At 34.3% G+C, this 16,631-nt stretch overlaps 1 protein-coding gene across 1 annotated transcript; it reads right to left on the bottom strand.

The window, feature by feature from the left end:
* Positions 1 to 9,709: 9,709 nt before the first annotated feature.
* LOC112007152 (2-methylene-furan-3-one reductase) lies at positions 9,710 to 15,406 on the bottom strand. The gene is made up of 4 exons (XM_024039454.2): positions 14,999 to 15,406; positions 11,104 to 11,427; positions 10,581 to 10,740; positions 9,710 to 10,244 (listed from the first exon to the last, which is right to left on the bottom strand). The coding sequence occupies exons 1-4, from the start codon at positions 15,215 to 15,217 to the stop codon at positions 9,979 to 9,981; spliced, it is 969 nt and encodes a 322-aa protein (XP_023895222.2). The 5' UTR covers positions 15,218 to 15,406; the 3' UTR covers positions 9,710 to 9,978.
* Positions 15,407 to 16,631: the final 1,225 nt, after the last annotated feature.

Genomic DNA, 16,631 nt, shown 5'->3' with positions numbered 1-16,631 from the left:
ACCTTGCATATTAATTTGATTAATTAATGAACTTGGCTAATTAATCAAGTAAATTATCACAAGGGGTCAATAATTTTTGGCCTATCAAGTGGTATCAGAGCAAGCACACTCTGATTAGGGTTAATCTTTGTTGTGTGATTCATTAATCCCTGTTTGTTATGAATAGAGGACAATCACTTATTATATCTCTTTTATTTGATGGTACTAACTATACATACTGGAAAGTACGCATAAAAGCTTTCTTGCAGTCTTTAGATGAGAAAGTATGGAAAACTGTGGAGATAAGTTGTACTAAGCCTACAGAAGCACCGACTGATTGGGATGATGCTAAGATCAAGGCGGTAAACTTTAACAGCAAGGCACTGAATGCTTTATTCAATGCAGTCATTAATGAGGAATTCAAGAAGATATCCTCCACTGAAACTACTTAGAAAGCATGGATCATTCTCAAGACAACCTATGAAGGAACCAAGGTTGTCAATGATTCAAAGCTTTAGAGGCTCACTACAAGCTTTGAAGAGATCAAGATGGAGGAGAATGAGTTGTTCGATGAGTTCTATGCCAAACTCGAAGACATAGTGAACTCAGCCTTTAATCTTGGAAAAACCATTCCTGAACCCAAGATTATGAGAAAGGTGCTCAAATCTCTACCTGAGAGATTCCATGCCAAGATCACTGTCATTGAGGAATCAAAGGACATCAACAAAATTCCTTTAACTGAGTTGGTTGGAAATTTGCAGACCTATGAGTTGGGTTTGATGAGGATAGGGAAATCAAGCAAGAGCAAGAGCATGGCTTTGAAAGCCAAAAGCAGTGACACTGAACAGTCTTCAGACGACGAAGATTCTAAGATGAAATCCTATATCACAAGACAGTTCAAGAAGTTTATGAAGAATGCTAACGCGAAAGGATTTGACAAAGACCGAAAGCAATCCAATTCTTCATAATTCAAGAGTCAAGACAAAGGGAAGAAGGATGCTAGGGATGGCGGTCAGTACATTGTTCCCTCAGGACCTAAGTGCTTTAGGTGTCAAGGTTTCGGTCATATGAAACAAGAGTGCCCCACTTATCTCAAGACCATCGAAAAAAGTAAGGCACTTACTGCTACCTTGAGCGATACTGAGCCTGAGGATGACTTCGATAATGAGGATGATGGAATCCTAAATGCCTTCACTGCCACTGTAAATCCTACTAAGGGGATTGTTGAAGATGTGTATGAAGAAGAGGAATTGGTGGAGCCTAAGTTTGAGAAGATGGATAAACAAGATGACATCCACATAGCCTATGCAAAGTTATACAAGGTCTTCGAAAAGTATGAGAAGTTCTATAGGTTGGCCACCAAGAAGCTTAGCAATGTGGAGCTTGAGCAAGAAGAAATCTCTACAAAGTTTGATGAAGCCAATCAAACTATTGGAGCACTAAGATTTAAAAATAATTTCTTGGTTAAGAAGACCAAGAAACTTGAGGCAGAACTGTTCCAAGTCAGAGCTCAGGTGGAAAGGACTTTAAGTACTAAGCTCGATGAGATGCTCAGTCTTTAGAAATCGGTTTCCGATCGAACTGGTTTAGGATATGATTTCTCTTCTCCTAGTATTGTTTTTGCTGTTTTTGCTAGTACTACTATTTTTATTTCTCTTGCTAATAATATTGAAATTGAGAACAATGATGTTAGAAATGAATTAGCTAGTGAGATCATAGACAAGGATAAATCTATCTTAGGAGCACCCCCTAAGCTTGATAAGAAAGAGATTAAGAACCCTAAGGCTAAGAAGGGAAACTCTCAAAAGCCAAAACAGAAAAAGCAGCATTTTGGTCATCACTGTGGAGCAGCTGGACATACTCGACCAAATTGCTATAAGTGGCTAGCTACTCAACAGAACAACAACATGATCGCGTCGGGAAACTAGAATCAACTTCTATCTTCTTTTGCTCCTCTTGGAGATCTTCTCAAAGTCCTCATGTTCCTTTCGAACTTGAACGATTTTAAATCTTTCTCTTCACCACCAGATCAAGTGTTTGCTAAACAAAAAGGTTCTTCCAAGGTGTGGAAGGAAAAAGGCTCCAAGTGATTCTGTCACTTTTTCTCTCTCTCCCTTCTTATTTTTGGTTTTGCATTATTTGTGTGTTTTGCCTTCTAGTTTTGAGTTAGTCTAGTTTTATGCATGCTTTGTTTTTGTTCAACATGTTTTTGGTTGTTTTCTTTTCAGTTTTGCTTTATTTTGTTTTTATATAAAAATAAAAATAAAAATGAAAAATACAAAAAACAGTGTGTGTATGTGTACATTGGTACCTGTATACCTTGAATGGCCAATGAAATAAAATTTTCTAAACTTTGTATCTTTTATAGCTTAGATGAGCATCTCTATGCACAACTAAGCGAATGAGTTTTGTGGCTCGTGTATGTGATGAGTAAGATTAAGTGATCTCTTGTACTTAACACTCGTATCACTTTTTTTATAGGAAGGACTAGAAAATCCTAAGAGAAATGCATAAATAACCATCTTACCAATGTTGCTCGCCAATCATGAAATGACATTTGTATGCTTTGGCATAGCAAAAGTGGAATGTCAAATGCTCATCATTGGGTATTTCTTTTCTATCTCATATATGTCCATGCATGGTTTGCTTAAAAGAAAAATAGGCAAAGAAAAATAAAAGCAAAAAGATCAAAATACTTTATATATGATTGCAAGCGTGTATTCTATGAGATGTGGAAGTTATAGGATGTACCTCGAAGGTGATAGTCCCCATCAAACAGTTATGATTGTGTGTGAGTTAAAGTGATTTTTTTATATCTCAAATCGTCATAACATGTAGATATCTATGCAATCTTGTGATGTTTTTCACACACAACACGTAATACTCTTTACTACTTTTGATACATATGCAGGTACAATGTGATTTGGCAATCACAATGAATACTTGTGTAAATGTATACTCACTAAACTGTCTTAACTTATTTTTGAAATATAAAATTGGTTAGACTTGCTTAATATATATGTGTGTTTTGGGATCTATGAGCTTAATATTTTTATTGTTAAGAGATGATTTTAAGAGCTTAAAATGTTGGTTGAATCTTTGGTTGAGTGGCATGCTTGATTGCATTCATATCTGTGTTTTTCTCTTCTTGAAAATTTGTTTTTGAGCAATCTCGACAGCTGTTAGACACCTCTCGACAGCTAGCTATTTATTGAGATCTTCAGTTGCTTTTTATTGCATTCTCGATACCTCTTGATAGCTGCTTCGATCCATTGAGAAACCTTCTAGTTGCTCGATAGATTCTCGACAGCTTCCTCGACACATCGAGATTCCTGTGTTGTGGACACCTCTCGATAGATACTGGATACCTCTTCGATAGCTAAAAAGCGTCTTTTTGATGCTCGACACCTCTCGACACATCTCGATCTGTCGAGATGTGTGCTGTTTCTATATATACGATCCTCGCAAATTCTGTTCACTTCTCCTTAATCTTTCTCGACAGTATCAGACTTCTCAACTTCCCAAACTTCTCTCTTTCACACAAATTCACTTTCCTAAATTTTCGGTCTCTAGATCTGCTTCTCTCTTTGGAATGACTCTTTTTTATTCCTTAATCATACATTTTCATATCTTTTGACCTAAAATTTGGGGTTTTTGGAAAATGTTTGGGATTTTTCAAATTGTTGAGGTTGTTGAAAATTTTTTGGGTTGGGTTTGTGTTCAAATGATGTCAAATCATCATACATTGCATTTCATGCGCATTTTAACTATATTGTCATGCATTTTAGATGTGTGCTTTATATATGTTGTCTTGTTGTATGCTGCTAGGTTTGGATTGGGCTGAGCCTATGATGCATTTAAATTTGCACGTCATATGTTCATGCATTTTCATGTGTACATACCTTCCTTTTCTTATATTCTTATATACTACTATGTTGATACTTTTCTGATTCTCTCTCTCTCTCTCTCTCTCTCTCTCTCTCTCTCTCTCTCTCTCTCTCTCTCATTGCTTTGCTTCTATGGTATCTAAACGCAAATCTACTCTATTCTAGAACCCTCTGCGTTCTAGGGCATCTTCTTCCTCTGACCCTACACCATCCTCTGTTCGGTTCTGTGATGAGAACGCCCAAAAGGACTTCTCTGAGAACTTTTGTAGACGAGGCATTCATTCAGAATGCCACGTCGTTCGGTCAAACTTTTCTAACACTGACCTACCCACTGTCATTCACAATAGGGGTTAGAAGTCACTTTGTGGCATCCCGGTCACTTTTCCCTCCATGATCATACAGGAGTTTTACTCCAATATGCATAGAATCGATACTTCAGTACCTCATTTCTTCTCTCATATTCGAGGTACGTGCATTGTAATTACTCTGGAGATTGTCTCTGAGGTACTACACATCCCTAAGGTAGCGCATCTTAACTACCCTGGCTGTGAGCGTCTACAGACAGTGTCCAAAGATGAACTCTCGTCTTACTTTTGTGAGACACCTTCATCTTAGGGTGACCGTCAAAACACCCCTTGCTTGGGCTTTGTAAGAGGTCAAGATTCTTAACATGGTGATGACATTCGTTCTTCATCCTTTGTCTCACTATAACTTTATTACAGAGCTTTATGCTCGATTTTTGTTATCTCTTTTAGAGGATATCTCTATTGACTTTCCTTCTCACTTCATCCTATCCCTCATAGATGTCTATAGGGATACGACGATCCGTGATAAGCTCATCTTCCCTTCAGCTATCACAAGGATTCTATGCCATTTTTCTGTCCCCTTTCCCATTTTTGACCACTTCCATGTCATGTGTGCCATAGACGCTGCTATCGTTCGACGGAGCAAGGCATAGCGCAAATTATGGTGGCCCCAGACACAGACGATAGCTCCTCCCACTTCTTCTGCTCCTTCCACATCCGCATCTTCTTCCTCAGTGGGTGGTGTGACCCTTGAGGGGATCGTGACGCAGCTACAGCGCATGGATGCTCACCTTGACACACTCAGTGATGAGTTATGTCAGGTGAACACCCGTGTCAGCCGTATTACCAAACGGTAGGCTCGCCTTGGTGGCTTCGTGGCATCTCCCTCTCCCGAGGCATCCGAGGACGATGACTCTGACGATGATGATGATGAGGATAAGGCAGCTAACTCACCCAGTGATGACGAGATGTCTACTTGATATACTTACCCTTTGTCACTTATGACAAAAAGGGGAAGTAGTTTTGAGATAAAAGTAGTCATACTCATAAGGGGAGGGTTAGTATAGGAGATTTTTGTTAGGGGTAGTGTTCATATTCTTCGAGGGATGTAGTGAGAATTCTTGTATCTTTTCTTTTCTTTCTAGTTTAGATACATTATCTCTTGTACATTGGTCTTGTGGCTATTTGACATACATTGTACTTATATTTGGTTTACATATTGATGTATGTTATTCACCTATCTCTCCGTATGTTGTTTCTTTTCTTTCTTTATACACATGTTTCTTATATCTTGTATGCAATCTTATATTTCTATTTCACACTAAGATGCCTTGATGAGTTTTGTTTAAAGTATTTCAGAAATACAGGTTGTCAAAGTCTTCTTGCCATAAACTCTCTTCTTGCAAATTTTTACAAGAGTTTGTGTTATGATAGATTTTATTGTATTCAACAAGTGAATATGAGTTGAGTGATTTATGACTTCTCTCATATGTTCATTTGTTTGTTGTGGTTTTGTCACAGATTGCTAAAGGGGGAGATTATTAAGACATATGTGATTCAATGTTAGGAACATATGTCAATATTTTATGTGATTGGCTAATCTTTTGACAAAACACACTTTAATTGTAATTTGGTAGATCTAGGATATGTTTAATGCTTCAAGAAATAAGGTTTCAATTTCAAGTGTTAAACTCATGCAAGTCTGTCCAAGAATCAAGTAATGAAGTGTTGGATTTTAAATCTTGACAGCTAGTATCTATCGAGATTTAAAAAGCTGTGAAGCCCAAAACTCGATGGCTAGCTCGATAAATACCCTATCTGTTGAGATTTATGAAACTTAGTTTTTCAAAGTTAATTTTCGTCCAACCCGTGAGTACGTGTTTAAGCTTTCTTTTTACACAACCTTAAACATATATAAAGATTGTTTTAAGGGCCGTCACAGCCAATGCAACTTAATGCAAAAGTTTTTCATAAGCATATTGCAAACCATAGATATATGCCCTAATTCATCTTTCTCTTAAAGATGCTGCTGTGTTTGTACACCTTAAGGTTTTGTGACCAAGGAGCTTCTTGATCTTCATCATGTGATGAACTGAAGAACTTTGCAACCAACATCTTTCTCAAATTGGTGATTAAGTCGCGTACTGGGATCCGTACAATTAGTTAATCACGTACTGGGAGCTGTGCATTGAAAATGAGAGATTGTCACTACAGAACAAGTCCAATTGGGTATTATGGTTAGGATTCAACTGTAAGTTCGTATAAAGTACTAGGATTCCTTTACTTGTAACCGCTTGTTGTGATAATAGTGGATTCTCGGGAGTCGTGACCTTAAAATCACCCGGTGGGGTTTTTGCCATGTAAGTTTTCCCCATTCGTAAATAAATCACTATGTCTATTTATTTTCCGCTGCATACTTAGTTTAATTGGTGATTTATTTGTGCTACCACGCATCTTGCATGTTAATTTGATTAATTATTAACTTGGCTAATTAATCAATTAAATCATCACAAGAGGTCAATACATTTTTGGCCTATCACATATCATAGTCTTTGTTTATATCTTTACAGTTTATATTAGTTTTGAGTATGTGTATATATATAACTATTGGGGGTTTTGCTTTATTAATTTAAGAAATGTCCGGTAACTCTACACTTGCAACTCAATAACGTTCTATATTAGACAACACTTCAAAACTATGAAAAAGCATAGAAGTTAAATATTTCTTCATTTTTAAAAATATTAACTAGCAAAATGTCTATTTACTCATTGTTGAATTTTTTTTTTGTTAATGATTTTTCCGTCGCACAGGTTAGTGAATAGTTCTTTTCTAAATATAAACAAAGAGTCATTAAACTCTCTCAACCCCCATTGTTTTCTTCTTCTTCTTCTTCTTCTTCTTCTTCTTCTTCTTCTTCTCTCTCTCTCTCTCTCTCTCTCTCTCTCTCTCCATGAACTCCTCCAATGGACGCACATGCCTAAAATTCTATTCAGTTTCTCAAATACAACTCGATTGATAACATTTTCAGTGGATTATAAGTTTACTTTTTGGCACTGTAAAAGGGGTTTGGTCCGTTTGGAATTGGAGTGGGAGTCTGTTGGTGTGAATGCTATATGAATAGTTGAACATTAAAATGCATGTCTCATATTTCACCTCTTCCCTTTTGCTACTAAAGCAAGGCACAAAGGTCATTTGTTAATGTTAATCTATGTTCACTGATTTCTTAAGCTAGGCATTTGTCATGGCTATCTAATTTGCTTCACCACAATTTTTTGATAGTGCCATAGTAACACGAATTATCATCTCAGATGACTTGGAACTCTATCTTCCTTATTTATGCTTATAGTGCCATGTTTTAAGCTACATTGGGGTGCTCTTTAGTAGATGAGTATGGATTGCAGATTGAAAACAGAGGTACACAATAAATAAGGAGAGAGAGAGAGAGAGAGAGAGAGAGAGAGAGAGTATTATAGTATTAATGAGGTAAAAGTAATAACATTTAATATTTTTTTTTAACCATTAGATCTCTTAGAAATTTATGATTTAAAAAATTTGTAATTTTACAAAAATTACATCATGTATAACTTGAACTCATCTTATTGTAATATATATATATATATATATATTACAATAAGATGAGTTCAAGTNCAAAAAAAAAAAAATTCAACCCAATCCACATGGGTTGGGTTGGGTCAAGTTGAACCCATGGGTTGGAAAATTTTATTATTATTATTATTATTATTATTAAATTGAGTAAAAAAAATATAAATATAAATATAATAAATAAAAAAAACCCAAAGATTAGTATCAATATAACTCCTTAAAGGCAAACAACACTAATGACTAAACAACAATAGTAATTTACTAGGGTTTGTGTAAACTAATTGGTTTTTATATAAGATAGAAAGAGTTAGTTATTTTAAAAAATTTTATTAATTATATCATATATTTTAAATATATATTATATATGGGTGGGTCGGGTTAAGTTTGGCGGGTTTGCAATTTTATGACCCAAACCCAACCTGACCCTCTATCAAAAAAAAATTTTAACCCAACCTAACCCACCAAGCCCTAAAAACCGACCCAACCCGGCAGGTTGGGTTGGATCGGGTTGGTTTTGGCAGGTTGGTGGGTTGACTGCACACCCCTAGCACCGGCTTGGTCACCACAATTTGAGGAGGAAAAGGAGCACACGGTTCATGTTTCTTATTCTAGTGCAACTAGTAGCAGAATGTATTCTATGGTTTGCGTTTATTCAGATATTTCATATACAGTTAGTGTGGTTATATATGGCTAACCCTGGTAAAGAATATTGGCAAGGTATGAAATGGATTCTTTAAAGAGTATTGCAGATTTTGACTTTGTATATGACATGGCTTCTGTTGTTAATAGCAGGGTTGTTGGACTTTTAGATTCCGATTATGCCGGTGATTTAGAAAAATGGAGATCTTTGACGGGTTATGTCTCCACATTATGTAATTGTATCATCAGTTGGAAGGCGACATTATAGTCCATAGTTGCTTTGTCTACTACTACAAAGACAGAATATTGGCAACAACAAAGGCAATGAAGGAAGCTATTTGGTTAAAGGGTTTGGCTAGTGATCTTGGTTTGCAGTAGGATGATACTTTTGTGTTTGTGATAGCCATAGCGCCATATATTTGACTAATTAAAAGCTAGATGTATTATGAGAGACCCAAACATATTTATGTCAAATATCACTTAATTCACGACATATATCTAAGGGAACCATTACAATAACAAAGGTTGATCTAGTAGATATGATGCCTAAGCTGGTAGTTTTGAACAAGTTTAGGCATTGCTTCGATTAAATTAGTATTTACAGTTTGCGATTGCCCTTAGGGGCTTTGGTGAAGGGGATGGGGGAGTTGTGTTTGTAAGGCTAACCAGATTCACCTCAGGTGGAGATTTGTTGAGGCAGTTGCTTGTTTTTGTCAACTTAGTTGACCGTGTCCTACTTAAATTAGGACAGTTCAACAGATTTTAGATCGTGTTGCAGAAAACCTAATATTAGCCAGCTTTATAACTAGAGCAAACTAAATTTCTCTATTTTTTGTTATGAGAGAGAGAGAGAGATCTTTGGGTGTTATTTGGGTTCAGGATTTGTGAAGAAGCCTTTGTGCCACCTCTGTAATTTCCCTATGTTCTTAGTGAAAAACTTTCTCCCAAACACCGTCCGTGGACGCAAAGTGTCAGACTAAATAAAGCTTTGTGTTCCCTCTGAGAAATTGTCTTGTCTATTTTACATAAAGCCACCATTTTTTGGTTATGCAAACGATAAATAGTTATCAAAACTTCTATTGTCTCAATAATCTAAATCATGAAATAGTTCCATTTCAATCATAATTGATGAAGTTGGATGAAGAAGGGGGATTGAAATATAAAAAAAGGGAATGGCTTTGGCCTCCGGACTGCTGGTCTTCTAGAACTGTGTTAGTCTAAACCTCCCTTAGCTCTTTGTTTTGGTTTAATTAGAAATGCACTTGGAGACACTTTTATGGGCTAAACAAACATCATATTTCAACTTCAGAACTGAGATTTATCATGAAATTTACATTCTTATTGTTGTTATCCTCTGCTTTATTCATTTCCAACTGAAATCCAACACAAAACAATCAACTAGGAAAACAGAAACTATACTAGGTATGCAAAGTAGAACATCTCAATAATATGTAACAGTGTATTTTACACACCCTTTTATTAGTTTCAGTACTAGTTCCATTTCCTAATGCACACACAAGGATATATTTATTTCCATATATTGCCGTAACTGGGTTGTTTTCTCTTATGGGATCGGATGAATGACCAATTTTCCAGTGGCTCTGTTAGATTCAAGGTGGGAAAATGCTTCAATGGTCTTAGAAAATGGAAACGGGCCTTTGGGGTCGATCACCGGCTTCACCTTCCCACTCTCTAGGTAAGGTTTCAGTTTCTCCAAGACAGACCCATCAGAAGTGAGCAAAAATATGGATGCCGGTGGAGTTACTGGACCTACTATTGTCACAACATGCCCGCCTTCTTTCACTGCCTTCACAGCCCTATCACTTTGCCCTGTTTTTAGGTATAACAAAAAATTAGTCTTTTGCCATTGTTAGAATAATGATTAATCGATTAAATTCTTCTTTCTTAACAACTCAAGTTTTGGAATATGTTGTAGTTTATCGTGACATCAAAGTAGGTGATCTTTCAATTTGAAATGAGTGGGGATTTATCAGATATGTAATCTACATTTTGTTTTAGACATGGAAATCAATCTAAATATGAAGTCCACATTTTGTTGAGTTGATTGTTGTCATAGGACACCCGCCACAAGACCCAGCTATAAGTATAGAATTCAATGGCTAAATTATGCTTATGCAGAAGCTAACAATAAATTCAGAATCTTACCAACTGTATCATATACAAAATCAAATTTCTCTGGAAGGTCTTCAAAGTTTTCCTTGGTATAATCAATGGCCAAATCAGCTCCTAAACTCTTCAACAGCTCCAGTTTCCCAGTACTTGAAGTAGCTGCTACCTTGGATGCGCCAAAAACATGCTTTGCTAGCTGCCCAAGACATTTGAAAAATAAAATAAAATAAAATAAAACACGAGGACTATCAAATCTAGAATGGAGTGCATTTTAGGCCACAAAATATGTTGAACAAACTACTAATGATTTTTTTTTTAAAAAAAATTAATAATTACAATGAGAGAGGGGGAATTTGAATTCTAGGCATTTCTGTCATAAACATCAACAAATACCAATGGAATTACAAAGCTCCTAACAAATTAATAATGATTGTGGAATATAGTGACAACATAAAACTTTTAAATACTGAACATACAGAAAGGATGAAAAGACTTGGTACATTTCACAAGGTTGACATGAGGGCATTGGAATTGAATATCAATGAGAGTGAAGATTTACCTGAATAACCTGCGTTCCAACTCCACCAGCACCTCCCAAAACAAGGATGGATTTACCAGCAGAGAAACCAAAATGTTCAAGGCCTTCATATGCAGTCTCAATAGCCAAGGGAAGGCTAGCAGCTTCAACAAAACTTAGATTCTTGGGTTTCAGAGCCAGCACTTTCTCTTCAACAGCAGTGTACTCAGCCAAAGATCCAATTACTTTTGGGTGGTCTACAGCTTTCTCATTTATGTCCCCATATACTTCATCTCCTTCCTTAAAATTCTTCACTTGGCTTCCCACTTTCACCACCACCCCAGCCACATCATAGCCTGGAACAGTCTGCACAAAATAATAACAATAACAATTATAACAACAACAACAATAATAAATGATTACTCTTATTAATAATAATAAATTTTTTTTTTTTAAAGAATGTTAATGTACTACTATCAGATTTTAATAAATTAATAAGTTACACAATGAGGAAATTTCGAACCCATTAGTGCTCTTATGATATTCAAATCCTTGCTACGGACCATGTTAAGCAAAGCTAACCCCTAAAAAAATCTGAAATATACTATATATATATATATATATATAAAGTTATGAACTTGTAAAGGTTGTTTCTGTTATTTGAAACTCAATTGTCTCTTGACCATTTTTCTATAAAGGTCCATGTCTCACAATTTTCGTTTGACTCCAAACCAATTTAAATATTAATTGATTTTTTTTATTTAGTGTAAAAAAATGTACTAATTCTTTATTTCCATCCATATTTAATTTCATTTAAAAAGATGTTATTACTTCACTAATTTTATGCTAAATTCATGAATTAAATTACATTTAATAAATATTTAATTCAGTTAATATTAACAAGAAATAGGATTGTTTAATATTAATCCTTATGATAGCTTAACTTGTAAAATTTTGGTTTAATAATTAAAAAAAAAGTTCATGATTAATTGATTATGCTATATTACCAAGAAATAATAGGACTGTTTAAATTTTACTTTACTATATTTATGCAAAATTCATGATTTATTGATTGCATTTAATAAAATGTTAAATTCGATCAATTAATATTAGCAAGAAATAGGATTGTTTAATATTATTCCTTATTATAGCTTAATTTAGGCTCCGCTTGAGAGTTTATAAGGGAATGGAATGAAATGGAATTAGATGGTCATAAGGAAATGGAAATAAATGGAATGTATTTAACTAAGGGAAATGAATTAAAAAGAATGGAATGGAATGTAAGAGGCTGTTTAGATTGACAATTTTCATGACTCAATTCTCAAAAATGGTGGGACCCATAGCAAAATACTCGTTTGCCTGCACAATTTCTTTGTTTTCATAACTCTGTTTCCAATACTCAATTCTTTACTTTTTGAGTTATGAGTTATGAAAACTGAAAACAACTTTTGGCTATTTTCAGTTTTCATTTTTCTGTTTTCAATGGCAAACTTGTAAATAACATCACACAGCGGGTCCCACAGTCAGATTTTTGCTCCCTCTTTTTCTTCTTTTCTCTTTTTTTTTTTTTTCTTTTCTTTTTGTCTTTCACGGGTCTGGGTATCTGCTCCTCTTCTTCTCCTTTTTCTTCTTCTTTTTTGTTTCTTCTTTTCTTTTCTTTTCTTTTCACTTTCTGGGTCTGGTTTTTTTTTTTTTTTTTTTCCTTCTTTTCTTCTCTTTTCACTTTCTGGGTTTGGTCCTTTTTTTCTTCTTCTTTCACTGGTTTCCGTTGGCTGGGGTTTTTTTTTTTTTTTTTTGTTCTTTCACTGGGTTCTTCCTGCTTTCTTTTTTTTTTTCTTTTTTTTTTTTTTACTTGGGTTCACCATCCCTGTTCTTCCTTCTTTCTTTTTCTTTTTTTTTTTCCACCTGGGTTCACCGTCCCTGGGTTTCTTCCTCTCTTTTTTTTTTTTTTTTTTTTTTTCCACTGGGAAACTCACCGAACCCAGTGAAAAAAAAAAAGGAAAAAGAAAAAACTGCAATGGGTGACAGAGCTGGGGCCCACAAAATAGTGTGAAAAATGTTGAGTTATTGCATTTCAGTGATGTGCCAAACAGGTATTAATTTTAGAGTGATGGGTGATGAGTGATGAGTATTGAGTGATAAGTAATGAGTGATGAGTGACGGAAATTGAGTGACGAAAATTGAGTGACCAAAAAAAGGTGGCCAAACAGCCTCTAAGTAATCCTGTTTGGGAGCAATATGAAGAGAATATAATAAAATCATTTTATGACAATATTACTATTAGACCCATATTTTAAAATAAAGGATTGAATATAATAAATCTAATTTCATTCCCTCCCATTCCTCTCAATTTCGGGGGGAATGAAAATTTACACTCCTCTTGGAAGGAGGAAATGGAATGGAATGAAAATGAATAAAAAGAATAATTTTATAATATTCTTCATTTCTCTTGTTTGGGAGTTTTAATGGAGGGAATGGAAAGTCTATTTCCTTATTTGGGAGTTTAAATAGGAGAGAATGGAATGAGTAGGAGGAAACACTTATTCCTTTCTATTCCCTTAAAACCTTAGGCTCCGCTTGGGAGGAAAGAATGGAATGGAATAGAGATGAATAAAAAGAATAATTTTATAATTTTCTTCCCTTCTCTTGTTTGGGAGTTTTAATGGAAGGAATGGAAAATTCATTCCTTTATTTGGGAGTTTAAGTGGGAGGGGATGAAATAGATAGGAGGGAACACTCATTCCTCTCTATTCCCTTAAAACCTCAAATTTTCATTCCCCTCAAAATTGGGAGGAATGGGAGGAAATGGAATTAGATTTAATGATTTTTTTACTAAAACTCCAAAAATACCCTTATATATTCAACCCTTTATTTTAAAAAATGGGTCTAATAGTAATATTGTCATAAAATGATTTCGTTCCGTTCTCTCTATATTGCTCCCAAACAGGATTACTTACATTCCATTCATTTTTATTCCTTTCCATTCCTTTATTTTAAAATATCTAATCAAGATTACTTAATTCCATTCCATTCTTTTCCCTTACTTAAATACATTCCCTTCCATTCTATTCCTTTCCATTCCCTTATGATCATCTCATTCTATTCCATTCCATTCTCTTATGAACTCCCAAGCGGAGCCTAAATTTTCATTCTCCTTGAAATTGGGAAGAATGGAAGGGAATGAAATTAGATTTAATGATTTTTTTACTAAAACTTCCAAAATACCCCTATATATTCAATCCTTTATTTTAAAATAGAAGTCTAATAGTAATATGGCCATAAAATGATTCCATTCTATTCTCTACATGTTACTTCCAAACAGAATTACTTACATTCTATTCATTTTCATTCCTTTCCATTTCTTTATTTTAAAACATCCAATCAAAGAAGTTATTTAATTTCATTTCATTCCAATCTTTTCCATTCTTTTCCCTTACTTAAATACATTCCATTCCTTTCCAATCCCTTATGAGTTATGACCATCTCATTTCATTCCCTTATGAACTTCCAAGCAGGGCCTAAAGTTTTAAAGGAATAGAGAGGAATAAGTGTTCCCTCCTACCCATTTCATTTCCTCCTACTTAAACTTCCAAATAAGGGAATAGACTTTCCATTCCCTCCATTAAAACTCCCAAACAAGAGAAATGAAGAATATTCTAAAATTATTATTTTTATTCATTTTCATTCAATTTCATTCCCTCCTCCCATGCGGAGTATTAGTTTGCAGTCTCATCTATTCACAAAAAATGTTCCTAAAATTAACTTAAAAAATCAAATGCAGAATCAAGAAATTTTATCCAATACAAAAATAGTTTATCAAAATCTTCATAAAATAAATGAAACAATAAACATATATGATTCTCAAAAAAAAAAAAAAAAAAAAAACACATTCACACAGAAAGAACCTCTTAAGAGAGAGATTGGAAGAAAGTCTTACAGGTAAAGGAGAGTCAGAGGCCTTGAAAAACCCAAGCAGCCTCTTATAATCGATAGGGTTAAGAGCTGCAGCAACAACCTTGATCAGCACTTGGTCTTCCTTCACTTCTGGGACGGTCACGTTTGAATCCAGCTTCAAAACATCAACAGATTTTCCATATTCAGAGTAGACCCAGGCCTTATTTTTAGAGGGTAATGAAGCACTTGAAGGAGCTGCCATTGTATTGTATGCAGAAAAAAATTTGCAGGTAAAAAGAGAAGGAATTGGGTCTGTCTTAAGAGACTAGAGGTGGCTTTGTAATGACACTAAACTTGGGTTCCTTCTCTTTTGTGAATTTGTGACAATATGGGAGTGAAAGGTACGTAGAAACTTTGAGATGTTACTTTTTTAATGACTGAAAGGCTGTTGGAATGGCTGGATATTTATATGTACATGTTATGCACAGAAACATTTGAATCTAGACACAATTTCTCATGAGGTTCAATGATTCATTGATAAAGGAATCTAGACGCAATTTCTCATGAGGTTCAATGATTCATTGATAAAGCCTATAATAAGGACCCTGTCAATTTTCATTACCTAAAGTCCTAAATACAAGTGATTTTGTTGGAATTTTTAAGGTAAATTGAAAAGGAAGAATAAAAAAAATAGAGTGGATTATTAATAATAATCTTAAACAAATTTCAAAAGGATTATGCAGTTCCTAAGGTAAGTTAGAATTAGATCAGCAATTACGTAACAGATTTGATTGTGAGCTTACTCCACTTTGTATAATCTAATGATAGTGTAGACATCCTATTTTGAAATTGGAAGTCAATTAAGAGTAAAATCGCAATTTTAGTTATCGATGGGTAAAAATATCATTTGGACCATTCAATGAATGTGAATTCAATTTCAATATACATCAAAGTTCACAAAGATCAAAATGATGTGTTGGATCGATCTAAAAATTGTATCAACCAATCAAAAGATCAAACCACATCAAGTTTTAATGGTCAAATGTTCATTTTTCAAAGTAAGACTTAATCACTTGTGGTTACCATTCATTAATTTTGATTGGTCTTTAAATGGATTAGATTAAGATTAATTACATATCAATATCTCATTTGATTAAATTTTAAGATAATTGTGTATTTAAAGTATTAGATAATTCTTGAAGATAATAATGATTTTTTTAATTTTAATCAATCATTGTAAATAAAAAATTAACAAGAAATTTTAAAGTAAAAAATTATAAATGTTTTGGAAAACAATTTGATTATCAAGTGGCTAAAAAAATGTTTGCAAGAGAACATGCATCTAGGTAAGCATCCTAATCTAGTTAATTCTTATCATAATAATTATTGGCATAAAATGATGAATTTTGATTACATGAGATAATTAACATGTTCATGCATATTAGAATTAGATTTTAGTTCCCATTAAATTCACATGATGAACATATTTAATTTCTTGCCACAACATGATTATATAATTAGATGAATGCAAAAAGGGTGGAATAAGTGTCTGTATCGATATTGGGCCTGGGAGCCCATCGTTTGCTTATATTACGAGTCTGTGGCTCAATTCGAGGATAAGGGGTTGTCCGAGGAAGAGGAATCTTATTTAGTGAAGGCTGTATTGGTAAATAGAG

Source organism: Quercus suber, unplaced genomic scaffold (genome assembly GCF_002906115.3).
Source record: "Quercus suber isolate HL8 unplaced genomic scaffold, Cork oak 2.0 scaffold_382, whole genome shotgun sequence".
Lineage (NCBI taxonomy): Eukaryota > Viridiplantae > Streptophyta > Magnoliopsida > Fagales > Fagaceae > Quercus > Quercus suber.
This window is presented reverse-complemented; position numbering and strand designations above follow the sequence as displayed.